Below are 14,835 nucleotides of genomic sequence, written 5' to 3' on the forward strand. Positions count from 1 at the left end.
GATGGAATAACACGCATTTCTTGAGCCTCCAGAAGCAATTTTTGTAATCTCTCTCTTCTCAACCACACAGTTTCCTCTCTTTACCCCCGGAAGTGTTTGCTTGTGCATCCCAATTTGCTAGAACACAACAACTGGTGTTTTATGATTCAGCCACATTTTTTTCCACTCAGTCAAAGATTGGCCAGTTACTCAAAACGTCATCCGGTGTTCTAGAAACATCACACATCAGGAGTGGAAATAAAATTTCTGCAGACTAAAAAAAACCCCGCACCTGCCATTGGAATTGGCTGAAATGTAAGGTGCGTTATTCTAATTTTGTTCCTACCAGCCGAATAAATCTGGAGCCTCATCACATGGTGCTTTGAATGAAAAAGCCATTTTTAAGGCATTTTCCCACCAGGCTTCAGAGAAAGTCACCAGGTTTAGAAAAAGGACAATATGGAGAAAGAGGGGGTTTGAAAATAAGTCGTATGTGGGGTCCTGGGTGCCCTCTGAGATTGCTGGTTTTCTTGCAGACGTTTCATGACCCAACTAGGTAACATCATCAGTGCTAGAAGAGAGTGGAGTTTGTTTTCTGTTTATATGTTAACAACTCCAAGCTAACAATAAACAACAGCCTAATCAAGGAATACTATGAGCACCAACGATGTTGACAGGGCAAGAATTGAGGTGATTTGCATAATAACAGTGGCAAAAATGGTTGTAAAAAAAATCAGGTGTGAGTCACTTAACAACCCGCCTTGTTTAGCAGTGGAAATGTGGGTCACAATTGTGGTGGTTAGTCAAAGAATATGAATACCTAATCCCAATGATCTGATTAAAAAGAATACAGTACGGAAGAATAAGCAGTGATAATAGACACGATCTCATTAAACCAAAAGGATTCTGTCAAATTACTCATATATTTAAAATACCTTCTGCTGTTTCCATCCAACAAAACCACTAACTCTAAGCACACTCGTGCACTTTTCTTCTTTAAAGAAAATCAAACGTCTAGGCAGTATTCGAGTTAACAAACTTTCCCTTTAAAAGTCCATGAATGCACAGAAGTGGGTGAAGGGAAAAAAAAGGGAAAATATTTGCAAAGAACGCTGAGACACCCAAAGCAGAAAAAGGCCGTTGTTTAGGCAAGCAAATGAATAATTTACTGGAAGTTCACATCCATTAAATTCATTTCGTTTGCAGTCCTCCCTCCTGAAAGCGTTAGGTCATTGTATGCTTACTCCATAGCTGTAAGGACACAAATCTCTATCAAGGAAGAATATTTCTCAGTTAGATCTTCTGGGCAGAGCTTAGCCTAACAGACCATTTTCAGACTGGCCAACAGCTCACTCTGGAGAAGACCAAAAAAAGGCTGTTGCTGTTGTTCCTCTTCCCAAACTCAACTCCCTTTGAGCACTGAAGTTGTTACCTAGTTGGGTCGTGAAATGTCTGCAAGGAAACCATCACACTTAGAGAACACCAAGGACCCCACTGCTCCCCCTCCTCCTCCTCCTCCCCCCCTCAAACTGCACTCCCTTCTACCCCTGATGATATTACCTAGTTGGGTCATGAAATGTCCACAAGAAAACCACCAAGCTCAGAGAGCACCATGGACCCCACAGTTTAATCCTGACCAAAAAATATTCTTTTCGATCCGTGTCTCAGAACTGTCAAACAAAAGCATAGGCTAACTACAAATGAAGGTCAGACCCAGAAGACTGACCCACAGTGGCCTGATGGTGTCTTTCCAGCATGTTACAGGGGAAAAAAACCCCAATAAATCAAGTCTGAATCATGAGTCATGCTGAATACTCACCTGCATTCAATTCTATATTATCCAAGTCTCCGTGAATATAATACAGGGGTCCCCCAATCCCCAGGCCAGAGACCGGCATGGGCTGCGGAAGCAAATGAAAACCCCATCCACACATAAATGCAATTCAGGCACTGTGCAAAACCACACACACACAATCCATGGAAAAACTGCCCTCCACGTAACCGGTCCCCGGTGCCCAAAAGGGGGGTGAGGGAGAGACCCCATACCATTTCTGCAAAGTGTCTGTCCAGTCTCTTCTCCAAAGCCTCCAGTGATGGAGCGCCCACAATGCCTGAAGGTTGTTCCACTGGTTGATTGTTCTCAAAAGTGTTTTTTTCCCCTGCAAAGTGGCTTTTTTTCTCTCTCTCCCTGCTGATATTTTCTGTCTATCACTTAACTATAAATTAAGAAGATAAAGTGGGGGCAAAGAAAAGTAGATCTGCCATGCACAGGAAATACTGAGGATGCGCTGCACAGAGAAAGAAACCACAAGGCAGAAGAGGGAGAATCTTATCTCAGACGGCTTCAGGGTTTTGCAGAAAGAGCCACGGGTGGGAAGGACCCAGTTTTTAAATGACGCAGTTCCTCGTCTTCTTATTGTCCACCCGCACCCCTGAATTCCTCTTTATTTGCGCAAAGCTTAGATCTTTCAAAGGGAAGCAGGCAGTCCCCGACTTACGACCAGCTGACCTCTGACCTGACTGCAGAGCCCCCTCCCCCTGGGATTCTACAATGGGGCGGAGCTTGCAGACAAGCTCCTCCCCAAAGTCCCTCCCCAACCACACCCCCTTGTCCCTCACAGAAGCGAACCCCCCCTTTCGGAGTCAGGGGGCATTGAAGTTGGCTGATCCTAACCTTTCTCCCCAAATTGGACACAATTTATGATCACAAGAGCCCCAAATTTCTGCCGCTAAAGTGAGACAGTTGTTAAGTGAGTTTTGTCCCATTTTTCGCCAAGGTGGTTAAATGAATCACTGCAGTTGTTAAACGAGCCACACAGTTGTTCAGACAATCTGGCTTCCCCTCAGATCGCTAATGGGGATCACACGACTGTTGTGGCCTGTCGGCCACCAGAGAACTCAGCCACCGATTCATGTCGCATTTGGGGAGCTGGGTCAGAACAGTGACTTGGGGACGATGCAACAGGCGTAACTACATGCCGGTTTCCAAGCCTCTGAATTTTGATCACATGACCAGGGGGATGCTGCAACCGCCCCTTGTGCTCATTGATTTACAATCATTTGTTTAGTGGCCAAAAGGACTGGAAAAAAAAGACTTATGACCGATCCTCACACTTACGACACTTGCAGCAACCCCATGGTCATGTGATCACAACTGGTGTGTCTTTACAATGGGCTGCGAGGTCATGTGATCACCATGTACGACCTTCCCAGCTGGCTTTCGTAAAGGAAAGTCAGTGTGGGAAGCCGGATTTGCGTAACGACTGCACGATTCACTTAACAACGGAAGGGGTTCGCTTAACATCCATGGAAGACAAGGTCATAAAATCGGGCAGGACTCCCTGGACAATTGCCTTGGAATGGAAACTATGCTCACAATCCTAGAACGGCCTCTCTATATTGTGCAGTTGAGAAAAGTTTAAGAAAGACTAATATTGCCCTTAATACCAGCGGCCGTCTCTCAAATAATTCACTTTATAGGCTCTCCATTCGACTGCTGGCAGTCTGAACCAGTTTATGGAGATGAGTCAAACCTTCAGACTGAAGCCAGAGATTGCCTAGCACTGATTATTGTTAGGATTCCTCTTTTTCAGCTTCTCTGCAAAAGAGTAAGCAGGGAAAAATCAACCCACCACTTTAAAAGCACCAACTCATGCGAGCGTCCTACTAAAATATGCATCCATCCAGTTGGAATCGATTGAAAAGCAAAAACAAAAAAAGCTGTGTTTTGGTTTAATTTTCACAAAGCCACTCATATTTTCTTCCAGAGAGGATTTAGCACAGAAGCTTCTTTGTTGCTCACATTCTTAAACAGAATCTCGAGCATAAATAGTGATCCACAGCGCAAAGACAAGTATTTTCATTGCCGGGAGAAAATTATATCAGGATTTCTGCCCGAGACCATACGGGCTACTGTACTTTTTAAAATTCTGCAACAGCATCTATTCTGACAAAACAGGGAGCGCTTTGCAAACAGCCTGAATTATTCAAATAAAATGAACTTTGCTTTTTTTTTAATTTTGCTTTATTTTTAAAATTGCCACATTTAATAAGTGGCATAAATAATAATAATAATAAAGTTGGAAGGACCTTGGAGATCATTGAGTCCAACCCCCTGCTCAGGCAGGAAACCCTACTGTCAACGATCCTACCATCCTACCGTACTCCTGGGTAAAGAAGGACCGGGAGGCAAACAAATTCAGGAAGCAGCAGCGTGGAACCGGTGCTGCCCTTCGCCTTCCCTCCCTTCTGTATGTTGAGCCTGGGAGGGCTTGACACCTACACCATTTCAGACAGATGGTTGTCCAGTCTCTTCTTAAAAACTTTCAGCCTCCTGCAGGTCAACGTGACCAGGACATATGAAGTGTTCATTCTCAGCTCATCCAATGCATTTTTCAGAATATTTTTTTCAAAGTCATGAGATCTAGAAACTTGGACTGCCTTCACTGGAGGAGAGAAAGGGAATTTACTTTTTCCATGCTGTTCCAGAAGGGGAAGGAAGGAAGGGAGGGAAAAAAGGGAGGAGGAAGGAAGAAAGAGGAAGAAGGAGAAGGAAAAAGAATAAGGAGAAAGAGGAAGAGAAGAAAAAGGAGAAAAAGAAAGGAGAAGAAAAGAAAAAAGAAGATGAGGAGACAGATAATGTGCGGGAAAGGAGGAGAAGGAGAAGATTAAAAAAAGGATGTGGAGAAGGAAGAGGAGATAAAGAAGGAAAAGAAGAAAGAATTCTGCAACCCAAACCTCATTCCAAACCTCGCCATGCCAGTTCTGCAACATGTGCAAGGCTGTGGAACATGGGGATGCTGGGAATGATGGGTCCCTGCACCTGGTGCATGTTACCTAAACAACACCATATTGTTTATACATCCTGTCTCGTTCCTTTGTGTAGAATACTGAAAGTGGAGGAAGCACATTTTTGCCTCTGGGCTACCTTCCTGTCCATTCTCTCTTCCCTTTGTTTTTCAGTTTCTTCCTCTTCGCCTGGTTTATTTGCAGCCTCACTTCACTTACACACACACACACACACACACACACACACACACACACACACACACACACGCATGCAGCTCCACATTTCACCTTCCTGCCCCCAGGAAACCCAGGGCCCTAAACACAAACCAACAACCTTCTCCTCCTCATTATAAGAAAAGAGGTAAATCAATTCCCCTTGAGTGCAAAAAACTAATAAATAAATAAATAAATAACAGAGTTGGATGGGACCTTGGAGGTCATCTAGCCCAACCCCCTGCTCAAGCAGGAGACCTTATATTATTCCAGACAAATTAGTTGTCCAATCTCTTTCTAAAAACCTCCAGTGATGGAGCACCCACAACTTCTGGAGGTCAGCTGTTCCACTGGTTAATTGTCTTCACTGTTAAGAAGTTTCTCCTTAATTCCAGGTTGCTTCTCTCCTTGGTTAGTTTCCATCTGTTGTTTCTTGTCCTTCCTTCTGGTGCTTTGGAGAATAAGTTGACCTCCTCTTCTTTGTGGTGGCCCCATGTTAACATTTTGGGGCTCAATTTTGGAAATTTTGGGATCAATTGTGATAGCAAATCCAAGTCTACCTGTATATACAACTGCCTCAGATAGCGAGAGGGCACCCTATAAATTTAAAAATACAATAAATATGATATACTGCTAAATTGAATTAAAAAATAGCTCAAAATCTCCAAACGGGCTATGAGAAAACAAGGGTTGGCTTTGCTCCTCTATGAATTTGTCTAATTTAAAGGACAGTTGTTAAATGCGACAGGATTTAATTTGAAAAGAGTAGGGTTATTGATTACAAACCCACCCAAACACACTCATAGCTTTTGTGATTGATAGGTGAGGGAAAATATAATCATTGGCTAATAACAGTTTATGGCCCAAAGTTTTGCCCGTTCAAATCCATATTTATGGATTTCATGCTCATCACAAGACAATTGGATATGAAGTTTGGCATTTTTATCAGATATACCAGTATATATATATATATATATATATATATATATATATATATATATATATATATACGCCCTGGGAAAGTCCTGCAGATTGAAGAGATGTTTCCAAGCAATCAATCAGTAGGGAAATAATAATAAATGGATTTTCCGGATGGATTGAGCTATTAAGCAGCCAGACATTTGAATATATGGGGGAAAGTTGTACTGAAGGGGTAGGTGGCAGTTACAGGCAATCCTCAACAGTTGAAAAAAAATGACTTATGACCATTTTTCACACTTATAACCATTGCAGCATCCCAAACCATAACAAAAGATTGTAAATTGGGCATGACTCATTTAACAACCCAACACCAGTTGTAAGTAGAGGACTATCTCGATACTGCATTGAATGCCTCCATTGGAATATTTGGCATCCAGTGCGACCGAACTATCTTCAGATGACCCACAAACAAAGCACGGGTCTCAAACTGGTCAGAAGAGGGGATGGGATACCTTATGAAACCCTAGAGCTGTAGGCTAGACTAGGGAAAGAGAAAATACCCACGAAAAAGAAACTAGCAAAACTTTCCATCTGGCTACCCCCAAAATTCAAATCCGACTCAAAGGCAAGCTTGGGCTATATAGGGCTAGGCCATTAAACTAGGAGAAAATTTACTTATGAACCCAGCCAATGGTGGCTTAAGAGTTAAAGCGCCGTTAACAAAAACAGAACAACAGAGTTGGAAGCCAAGAGAGACTTTAATAGAAGCAGGTAGCAGAGCTGGAAGGGACCTTGGAGGCCTTCTAGTCCAACCCCTTGTTCAGGCAGGAGACCCTTTCCCATTCCTGGTGAATGGCTGTCCAGTCTCTTCTTAAAAGCCTCCAGGGATGGAGTTTTGAGTTTTAAGCACTTCATGGCACCGAAGACGGAATCACCCCGTCTCTCTTCCAGTGATACGAAATTAAAGATTCAGCACAATGCCACCCGCCAGCACTTCCAAGACTAGCCAGAGGAAAGGCTGCCTTCCATAACCACAAATACACACACAGCAGCCACAAGTTGCTGAGGTCTATCATTAGAACGAGAGCCTGGATGGTTTATTTTCAAGGGAGGGAAAAAACCCAGCAACTTTTGACTTCTCTGCTGGAAGTCGAGGTGGGTGGTGAAAGGACGTTAGAGAGTAAGGCAAAGGCTGGTCTGAGTTACTCAAGGCTCGCTCCTTCTCCCCTGAGGGAGACAGAAGGTGCATTGACGGATTATGGTCGGAAAAGGGGATCACATCTCCCTGGACACTGCTACCGTCATAAATACGAACCAGTTGCTAAGCTTTTGAATTTCAGTCACATGACCGCGGGGATGCAACAAAGGTTATAACTGAAAAACAGTCATAAGTCCCTTTTTATAACTTTGAACGGTCACTAAATGAACTGTTTTAAGTCAAGGACTTGTCTCTACTGTACGTCTTATTTTGAGGAGCAAGCTTAGAGTTCACCCTATCACAGACCATCCCCTCCATGCCTCAATTGCCTAAGCAACCAGCAGACGTAGCATCATCCAGCCGCTCGCTTCTCTCATTTAGTGAATACCACAGGATCTCCTTCAAAGAGACCATCATCTTGGTAATTAGCTGTTTACTCGAAAGCTGAGCCGTCGGACTCCTGCAAAGCAACTCTCTGAACCAAGCCTCATCCGACGTGCTTGTGCAACGATTCAGCAACTCTCCGATCCTTTCAGTTTCTGAAACAGCTGACGAGACCGGCCTCTTGATTATTTGGGGTTGCAGGCTACCCCCTCGCCTCTAAGCTGGACATGCGCCACCTGCGTTGTAGACCGTGCCTCTCTTCCATTGAAAGTTGGTTGGCCCTGGTCAAGGAATTCTGGACCTCTCCAAAGCTCAGGACAGGAACCTGGAGTCTCCTTTCAGGTCTGGACGGTAGCCAGAGTGAGGGTTCGGTTTCAAAATCCTTTGCTCCTTTTCATAATGCCAAAGGAAATCCTTGGGCTCAGTTTTCCTAAACAATACAGAGAGTAGCAATTTCTGCCTTGCTCCACAGTGTCTAACAGGGAAAAGTAACACAGCAGCATCACAATCTTAAAAGACATTGTGCTCAGCAGCAGATAGAAGCCATATCTCTCCAAAGGACTTCTAAAAGTCAACAAGGGGCAGGGGAAAGCATCTAATGATGGTACCTGGTCTGGTAACGAAACGTCTGCAAGAAAACAACCCAGCTCAGAGAGCACCAAAGACTCCACAGGTCCTCCTCCTCCTCAAACTCCACTCCCTCCTAGCACGGATGATGGTACCTAGTTGGGTAATGAAACGTCTGCCAGAAAACTAGCAAATTCAGAGCTGCTGTACATACACAGGGAAAAAGGCACACTCGCTAGCACTGATGGTGTTCCCTAGCTGGGTCATGAAACAGCAGAAAGGAAACCATCAAGATCAGAGCTGCTACTGCTGCATATAAGTGGGGAGCAAACCCCACACTCATTAGCCCCAATGATGTTGCCTAGCTGGGCCACCTGTTACACTAAACCAGAGTTTGCTTCACACAGTTGTTACCCAAACCTCACATCAGTTTGGTTTGTGCACTGAGCCAAGCAATGACAGCGTGCTCAACTTCCAGGCTGAATTTTCATCTACTCTTTAGCCAAAAACAATTTTGGCTTTGGACCTTGTTTATAAGCCACTAATTATGGCCTATTGGTATGAGCACAGTAGGCCACTACATTCCTCCAACAATCCAAAATAAACATGGCTTGATGAGATTAATATATCCAAACGGTGACTGGTTTTATTTAATTTCACATTTGAGGCAAAAAAATGGGGTTTTCTTCCCAAATCCAGTTTTAAAGGTGCATAAAACTACAACAGAATAACAGCGTTGGAAGGGACCTTGGAGGTCTTCTAGTCCAACTCTGTTTCCTTTCCAAGCTCCTTTCAACCTTCCGACAGTTAAGAAAATTACGTGAATGAAATATGCAAGCATCAAACCCCCATTTCTCCTTTCCTTCATTGATCGCAACTAAAAAGTTGTTCTCTTGCTTTTATGTGTGTTTTTTTCCTTTTCCAGTGAAAATGTGAGTCAAACAGAAACAGGAAGCCAAAGGACACTCTTCTTCATCATGAATGTCATTCTTCCTTAAAATTCTTTTGCTTTTCTGTTCCATTTGCAGGAAGAAAAGCTTATTAGGCCAGTTAAAAGCTGGCAGCCCTCGCATAATATCCTTACTATCTTGGTTCATTTTAACCGTTTGTATTTTTTCTAGCTACTCAGCCAATTCGATTAGGTTACTATCTCGAGCAAACATGAAAACTGTTACTGCAGAAATAGATAAAACGTGTTGAGTGAGCACCGCTCCTGTGTTCACAAAACACACCCATACTTAAGTTGTGGTTCACTCAAAATCTCTGGATTTACATAGCCACGCGGGTTGAATTCACACAAGAGGCCAAGGCGAGGCTGGCAGTTTTGGGGTTTGGTTGTGGTTGGAAGAGGAAAGGACCCCCAACTTAATTCTGAAAGTCAGGGGATTGTCATAAAAGAGCAGCCAAAGAGCCTTGAACTCATTTACACGGTGGGCAAAACAGTCAGAGATTCCAGAAACATCTTGTAAAAGCAAAAAAAAAGATGGACGGACATGATCTCGTAAAGGCAAGCTGATCCACATCATGAAAAAAGAAAAGAAGGGAGCCAGAAATAAGTACACCTTTTTCTCCATTAAATAAAATGATTTAAGCCTTTCTCTTCCCTCCAGACAGCTCTCAGCACCACCAGTCAAAGATACCTCCAGGCTGAGGCCGTCCCTGCCCGTTTGAAAACCTTAAGAGGTTGCATTCACACCATTTTAGCTAAACCTGGTTAGCTCTTTTTTGTTTTTGATGAGGCAGCGCTGCTGGCTGGAATCAAAGGGGGGGGAGGCATTAATTCAGGAATTAGTGAAGCCACTGCAAGGGGGGCGGGGGACAGAGGAGAAGCGGTTGGAAAACATGGGGAATGGGAGGTGCCTGCCTCTTAAGACCCCTGTCTGAAAATAAATCGCAAAAACAAGAGATAGCTTCTCTCTCCAGATAGTCCTTGGCTGAAATCACCAAGCAGAAATATCAAACCACCCTGATTTGTTTTTTTTTATGTTAGTCAAGCAAGAAAGCAGATTTTTTTCCGGGGGTGGGAATAATTACCCCCCACCCCCCAGAAAGGTTCCCCAGCTCTCTGTCCTGTTTCTCAGGGCTGCCTTCTCTGACTTCGCTTCCACGCCCCACCACCCCAGCCCTTCTTCTTCTTCTTCTTCTGCTTCTCCCCCTCCACTAAAGGCGGCTGGGCTTAAAACATTTCCGTTCTCCCGTTGAGAAATGCGTTTTTTTTTTTTTGCCTCGGCCGTTTCAACCCACCGAGGCTCGTTTCGTTCGCGATTGCATCAGTGAAAAAACAAAATAAAACACAGATTAATTACAAACGAGCCGATCGGGCACACGCGCCTCGCCGGACACCCCCTTTCCCCAGAAGCTGCGCCAACCCACCCCCCTCTCCGCAAATTTCTGCATTTTAACCATGGAAAGGATCGGCTGCAAAAGACCACGAGGTGCCCGGCCAGCCTTTGCAAACCGTTATTTTTTCTCCCGGAAAATCCCAGGAGAAAAGGCAGCGAAGGAAATATGAAAAAAATCTCATTTCGTCCCCCCACCCCCGCGTTCCTCGTTTTCTTTGCCCGGGGAAGTTTGCGCATCGGCGGATCCCGGCCTGCGGAGGGGCTGAGCGAGGCGCGACCCCCTCCGGAGGGGAAGGGGAAGGCTCCCGCTCTCCCTCTGCTGTCCGGAAAGCCCCCCAAGGCAGGCGAAAGCCCCGGCACTAGACTTACCCACAGTTCGGTGCCCCAATTCATGGTGCCAGCAGCTGCGCTTGGCGAAGCGGCGGGTCCTGGAAGGCGGCCGGGCTGGAGCGAGGGCAGGGTCTGGGGTCTTCAGCCCCTGCTTCTTGCTCCCGCCTCCCCCAGTCGGAGGCGAGCCCCCTTCCAAGCGCTTTGCCCAACTGGCATAGGCTGGCCAATTGCAAGCCGGAGGCAGAGAGGAGAAGGGGCTTTGCCCCCGCCTGGTCTGCCCGTTGCCCTGTCTGCCTCCCGCCTCCCCCGCAAAAGCCCCAGACTCGCTATCTGCCCATCGCTTCCTCCGTCCGGAGTAAGAAAAAAAAAAATGGCTCAAGCAGCAACTCCGGAGTCTTGGGCAAGGGAGGGGGGAGCTTGACAGCTCGGGGAGGGGAAAGGGGAGAGCGCGCATGCGCCGGGGGGGGGGAGAAGGAGCGGGTGTGCAGAGAGGAGGAAAAAAAAAGAGAGGAGGACGAGTAGGGGGCTCCGGGGATTGCGCAAGCGCGAGAAGGGGTCGGTGGCACCCCCTCCCTCCCTCCCTCCCACCCACTCACCCACCCACCCTCCCTAGATGGATTGAGCGAGGCGGCAGCGCCTTTGGCAAGCTTGAAGCGCGACCCCTGGGGCTCCGAGGACAGGCAGCAGCTCGGGGAAAGATATTGGGGAGGGGGCTGGCGGAGGGGGCTTAGCGCAAAGCCCTCCTTAGCCTGGCTCGGGAGCGGAGCGCACTTGATCCGGACTCGGTTTTGCAAAAGCGCAGACGATGCGCCAGCTCGGGGAGGGCAGCCACGGACAAGCCCCATCGGGGGAGCGCTCAGCCAGAAGCAGATCATGGTTAAGGCGCTGCAGCAGCCGGGCTTGCCCTGTGGACGTGACGCCCCCTCCCCAAACCTTCCTCCGGCCGGGTTAAGCGCGTTATGGCTGTGGTCAGCCGGCCTGAGCTGTCCAAACCCTCCAACTGCAGTTGACCGGGAGAAGCTCAACAAACAAACCAAAGGTGGCTTAACACATCCCTGGACTCACGCAGTTATCTTGAGATCGTGGTTAACGGAACGCGCTTCAGATAGGCAGGCAATGGGAACGTAACAGCCCTCTCGTATCCCTCCCCAGCCTTCCTCTGACGGGTGCTGTCCAAATCCTTAAACTGCAATTTAATCTAAGCTCAACAAATAAGCCATATCACCATCCCTCCATTCATACACAGGTAATCCTTGACTTACAACATTCATTTACTGACCGCTCAGAGTTTCAAAGGTACTGAAAAAAGGGACATGACGGTTGCAGCGTTCCCATGGGTCACGTGATCAAAATTCAGACACTTTATGACGGTTGCAGCGTCCTGGGTCAGGTGATCCCAAACAGACTGGGGACCATGGAAGCCGTGGGCCGCACTCAGCAGGGGAAAAGGGCTGTAGCATAAGGGATCTATTAAATAATATGACAGGCGCCCAAAGATTCTTGTATCCTTTGTGGTAATTCTTTGGGGCAGTTCCTCCAGTACTAGAATGCTGCTATCATGTCCCCCCTCGTCCTTCTTTTCTCTAGACTTTAGACCAAAAAGCGGTTGTAAGTCAAGGACTTCCTAAAATTGGTACGAAGTTAGCTGGGAATCTAGCCTCTTGAAGCCACATCAGTGTGTAGGCCAGTTTTGCACAACACCCAGCACAACTCGTAGAACTGAAGGGCCCTGGGAGATCATCTAACCCAGCCACCTGCAGATTCACACAGTAGCCCAATGTTTGGCCAAATCACATCAGGGCAGCGAAGGAAAACAATGAGTGTGTTGTGGTTGAAAACAGCCATTGTTCTTTGTGAGAGACCTCCAGTCAACAAGAATGCAGTGAAAACGCCCAAACGTCTTGCACGTGATCACAGCAATGAAGGTGCCATACAGCAGGATAGGAATTAAAACAACTAAAATACCTCTTATTCTGGAAGAAAAAAAAAATTACGCCGGCCTTTTGGAGAGGCAGTTTGGTCTAGTGGTTATGGCACCAGGCTAGAAGGTGGGAAATTCTGGGTTCTAGTCCCACCTTAGCCATGAAAGCTGGCCAATCAGGAGACCGGGAGTTCTAGTCCTGCCTTAGGCATGAAAGCCAGCTGGGTGACTTTGGGCCAATCATCAGGAGACAGTGAACGGAAGTGCCGCCTTTCGTATGTGAATCTGACGGGTGACTTTGGGCCAGTTCCCTTCTCTCAGTCCAATCCACCTCACTGGGTTGTTGTTGTAGGGAAAATAGGAGGAGGGAGAAGTATGGTGTGTGTGTGTTCCGCCTTGAGTTATTTGCAAAAATAATAAAAAGGCAGGACATAAATATATAAATAACGAAAACAAAAACACCCGCAACTCACTCTTTCCTGAAGAAAAAACTGCCCTTGATATGCATATTAAACACAAACACATGTTAAATACAGCAGAACTCTCTTCTGAATAACCGTGGAAAGGTCTGCACTGAGTTCAAACCATGCACCATTTTTCTTTTCCTTCCTGCTCCTTCCTCTTTGTCGAAGTTTAGATTGTGAGCCTTTTGGGATACAGGGTTACAAGCCATGGATCTTTATAGGCGACCAAGATGAATTATGACGATCAGCTTGGTGCATCGTATAAACTAAATCAAGGTTAACCAAGCATGATTTATCGTAACGTGAACTAGGTCAGTTTTTAAAAGGATGGCCCCAGTAGTTCTTAGTTTCCTACATTAGACAATTCATTTTTTTCAATCAATTCATAGAATAGTTTGAATAATTAAGCAAGAAGCTTAATTGTTACAACAGGAAGTCAAAGTAATAATTCCTTAATTAAACACCACTGACTGTATTCACACGACATCTAGTGGCGAAAGGGAAAACAACATTCTAATTCACCATGTGATTTTTTTTTTTACTTGATTGCTAAATTTGTTTGTTTGCTTGCTTATATTTATGTCTGCAATATGGTGTGGTGTCAACAACATGTTCAAATTTTTTTTTCTGAATCTGTCCACAAGATTAGCAACAGCAGTTGGATAAACAGATTTTAGCCATCAAACAGGCTGAAAAAAAACCCTCCCATTTGTAACATCGGCACCATCAAAGGAATATTACAAATATGGATTTGGTCTAATCAAAAGTTCTTTTCCCCCTATCAATTATCAACTCGGACAATCTTATCCTGCTTAAAAAGAAGATTGTGCGAGCTACCAAATTAGATAGATGGTAGTAAGAAAGAAGTGTCACAAGCCTTTTGTGAATTTCAGGAGTCTTCAGGCTCGTCCAAATTATTTGAGCCAACCTTTACACCTTCACTGAATTGACACAGCATGGACTACAGAGGGTAGGGTAGAGATGAGGGCAGGAGTCGTGGGTCCACATCTGCTACCTTTGCAGGTTGTCTTTGTGTGTGTGCTGTACGTATATTATGTATAATGGCTTTGACTCTTGTTTTATGGCGGCAGAATTATTGTGAGGCTGGGTGAACACAGAGATTAAGCCTTGGCTTTATCAATCATATCTTTGGCTAGTGGGTTAACACCTATCATGGTGCGTTTATGTTTTGATGTGTAAGAGATTGTTGTGGTTGTGGGGAAGATAAATAAGAATATCAAGTACGTTTGCTGCCTTGATGAAATAGCTAGTAACTCTCCCACTTTTTAAATGTGTATGTTTATCTATCCATCCATCATCCATCTCTATCATCCATCCATCCATCCATCTATATCTATCTACACATACACATGCACACACTGTATATACACAAGTTGAATATGTCCATGTGTACATATATAGGTAGATGTCTATACTTATATAAATAGGGGTTTGTGTGAGTAAATATACCGTGTATTTAGAATATAGAACAATATATTTGATTGTGTGTGTGTGTCTGTGTATAGATAGATATAATATAGATATATATGAAGTTATATAAAATATATATGTGATGATGAATGTATATTTACATATATACTGTGTACTTATTCATAGATATAGCACTCCCGCTTTCGCTTTCCCCGAGCGGAAGTCCCGAGACGCTCCTGCCGGAAGTCTATGGCTCCCAGGCCGGCGGCAGCGTCATCCTACGGGGGCGGTGACCTT

General features: G+C 45.3%; 1 protein-coding gene across 15 annotated transcripts in view; it reads right to left on the reverse strand.

The window, feature by feature from the left end:
- The window catches only part of FNBP1 (formin binding protein 1), a 49,390-nt gene extending 38,266 nt beyond the window's left edge, over positions 1-11,124 (reverse strand). For 6 of the 15 annotated variants that reach the window (XR_005556908.1, XM_039345136.1, XM_039345140.1 and 3 more), the window contains exon 1: positions 10,762-11,124. Coding sequence is in view for 14 of the 15 variants with exons in the window: in XM_039345136.1 (XP_039201070.1) it covers positions 10,762-10,785 (24 nt within the window). In the remaining variant the exon portion in view is untranslated. The remainder of the gene's footprint in view (positions 1-10,761) is intronic. The other 9 variants (XM_039345145.1, XM_039345144.1, XM_039345135.1 and 6 more) reach the window with 4 other exon arrangements.
- Between the last annotated feature and the right edge of the window lie 3,711 nt (positions 11,125-14,835).

This window comes from Crotalus tigris, unplaced genomic scaffold, assembly GCF_016545835.1.
Source record: "Crotalus tigris isolate CLP2741 ecotype Arizona unplaced genomic scaffold, ASM1654583v1 scf7180000017940.1788314, whole genome shotgun sequence".
Lineage (NCBI taxonomy): Eukaryota > Metazoa > Chordata > Lepidosauria > Squamata > Viperidae > Crotalus > Crotalus tigris.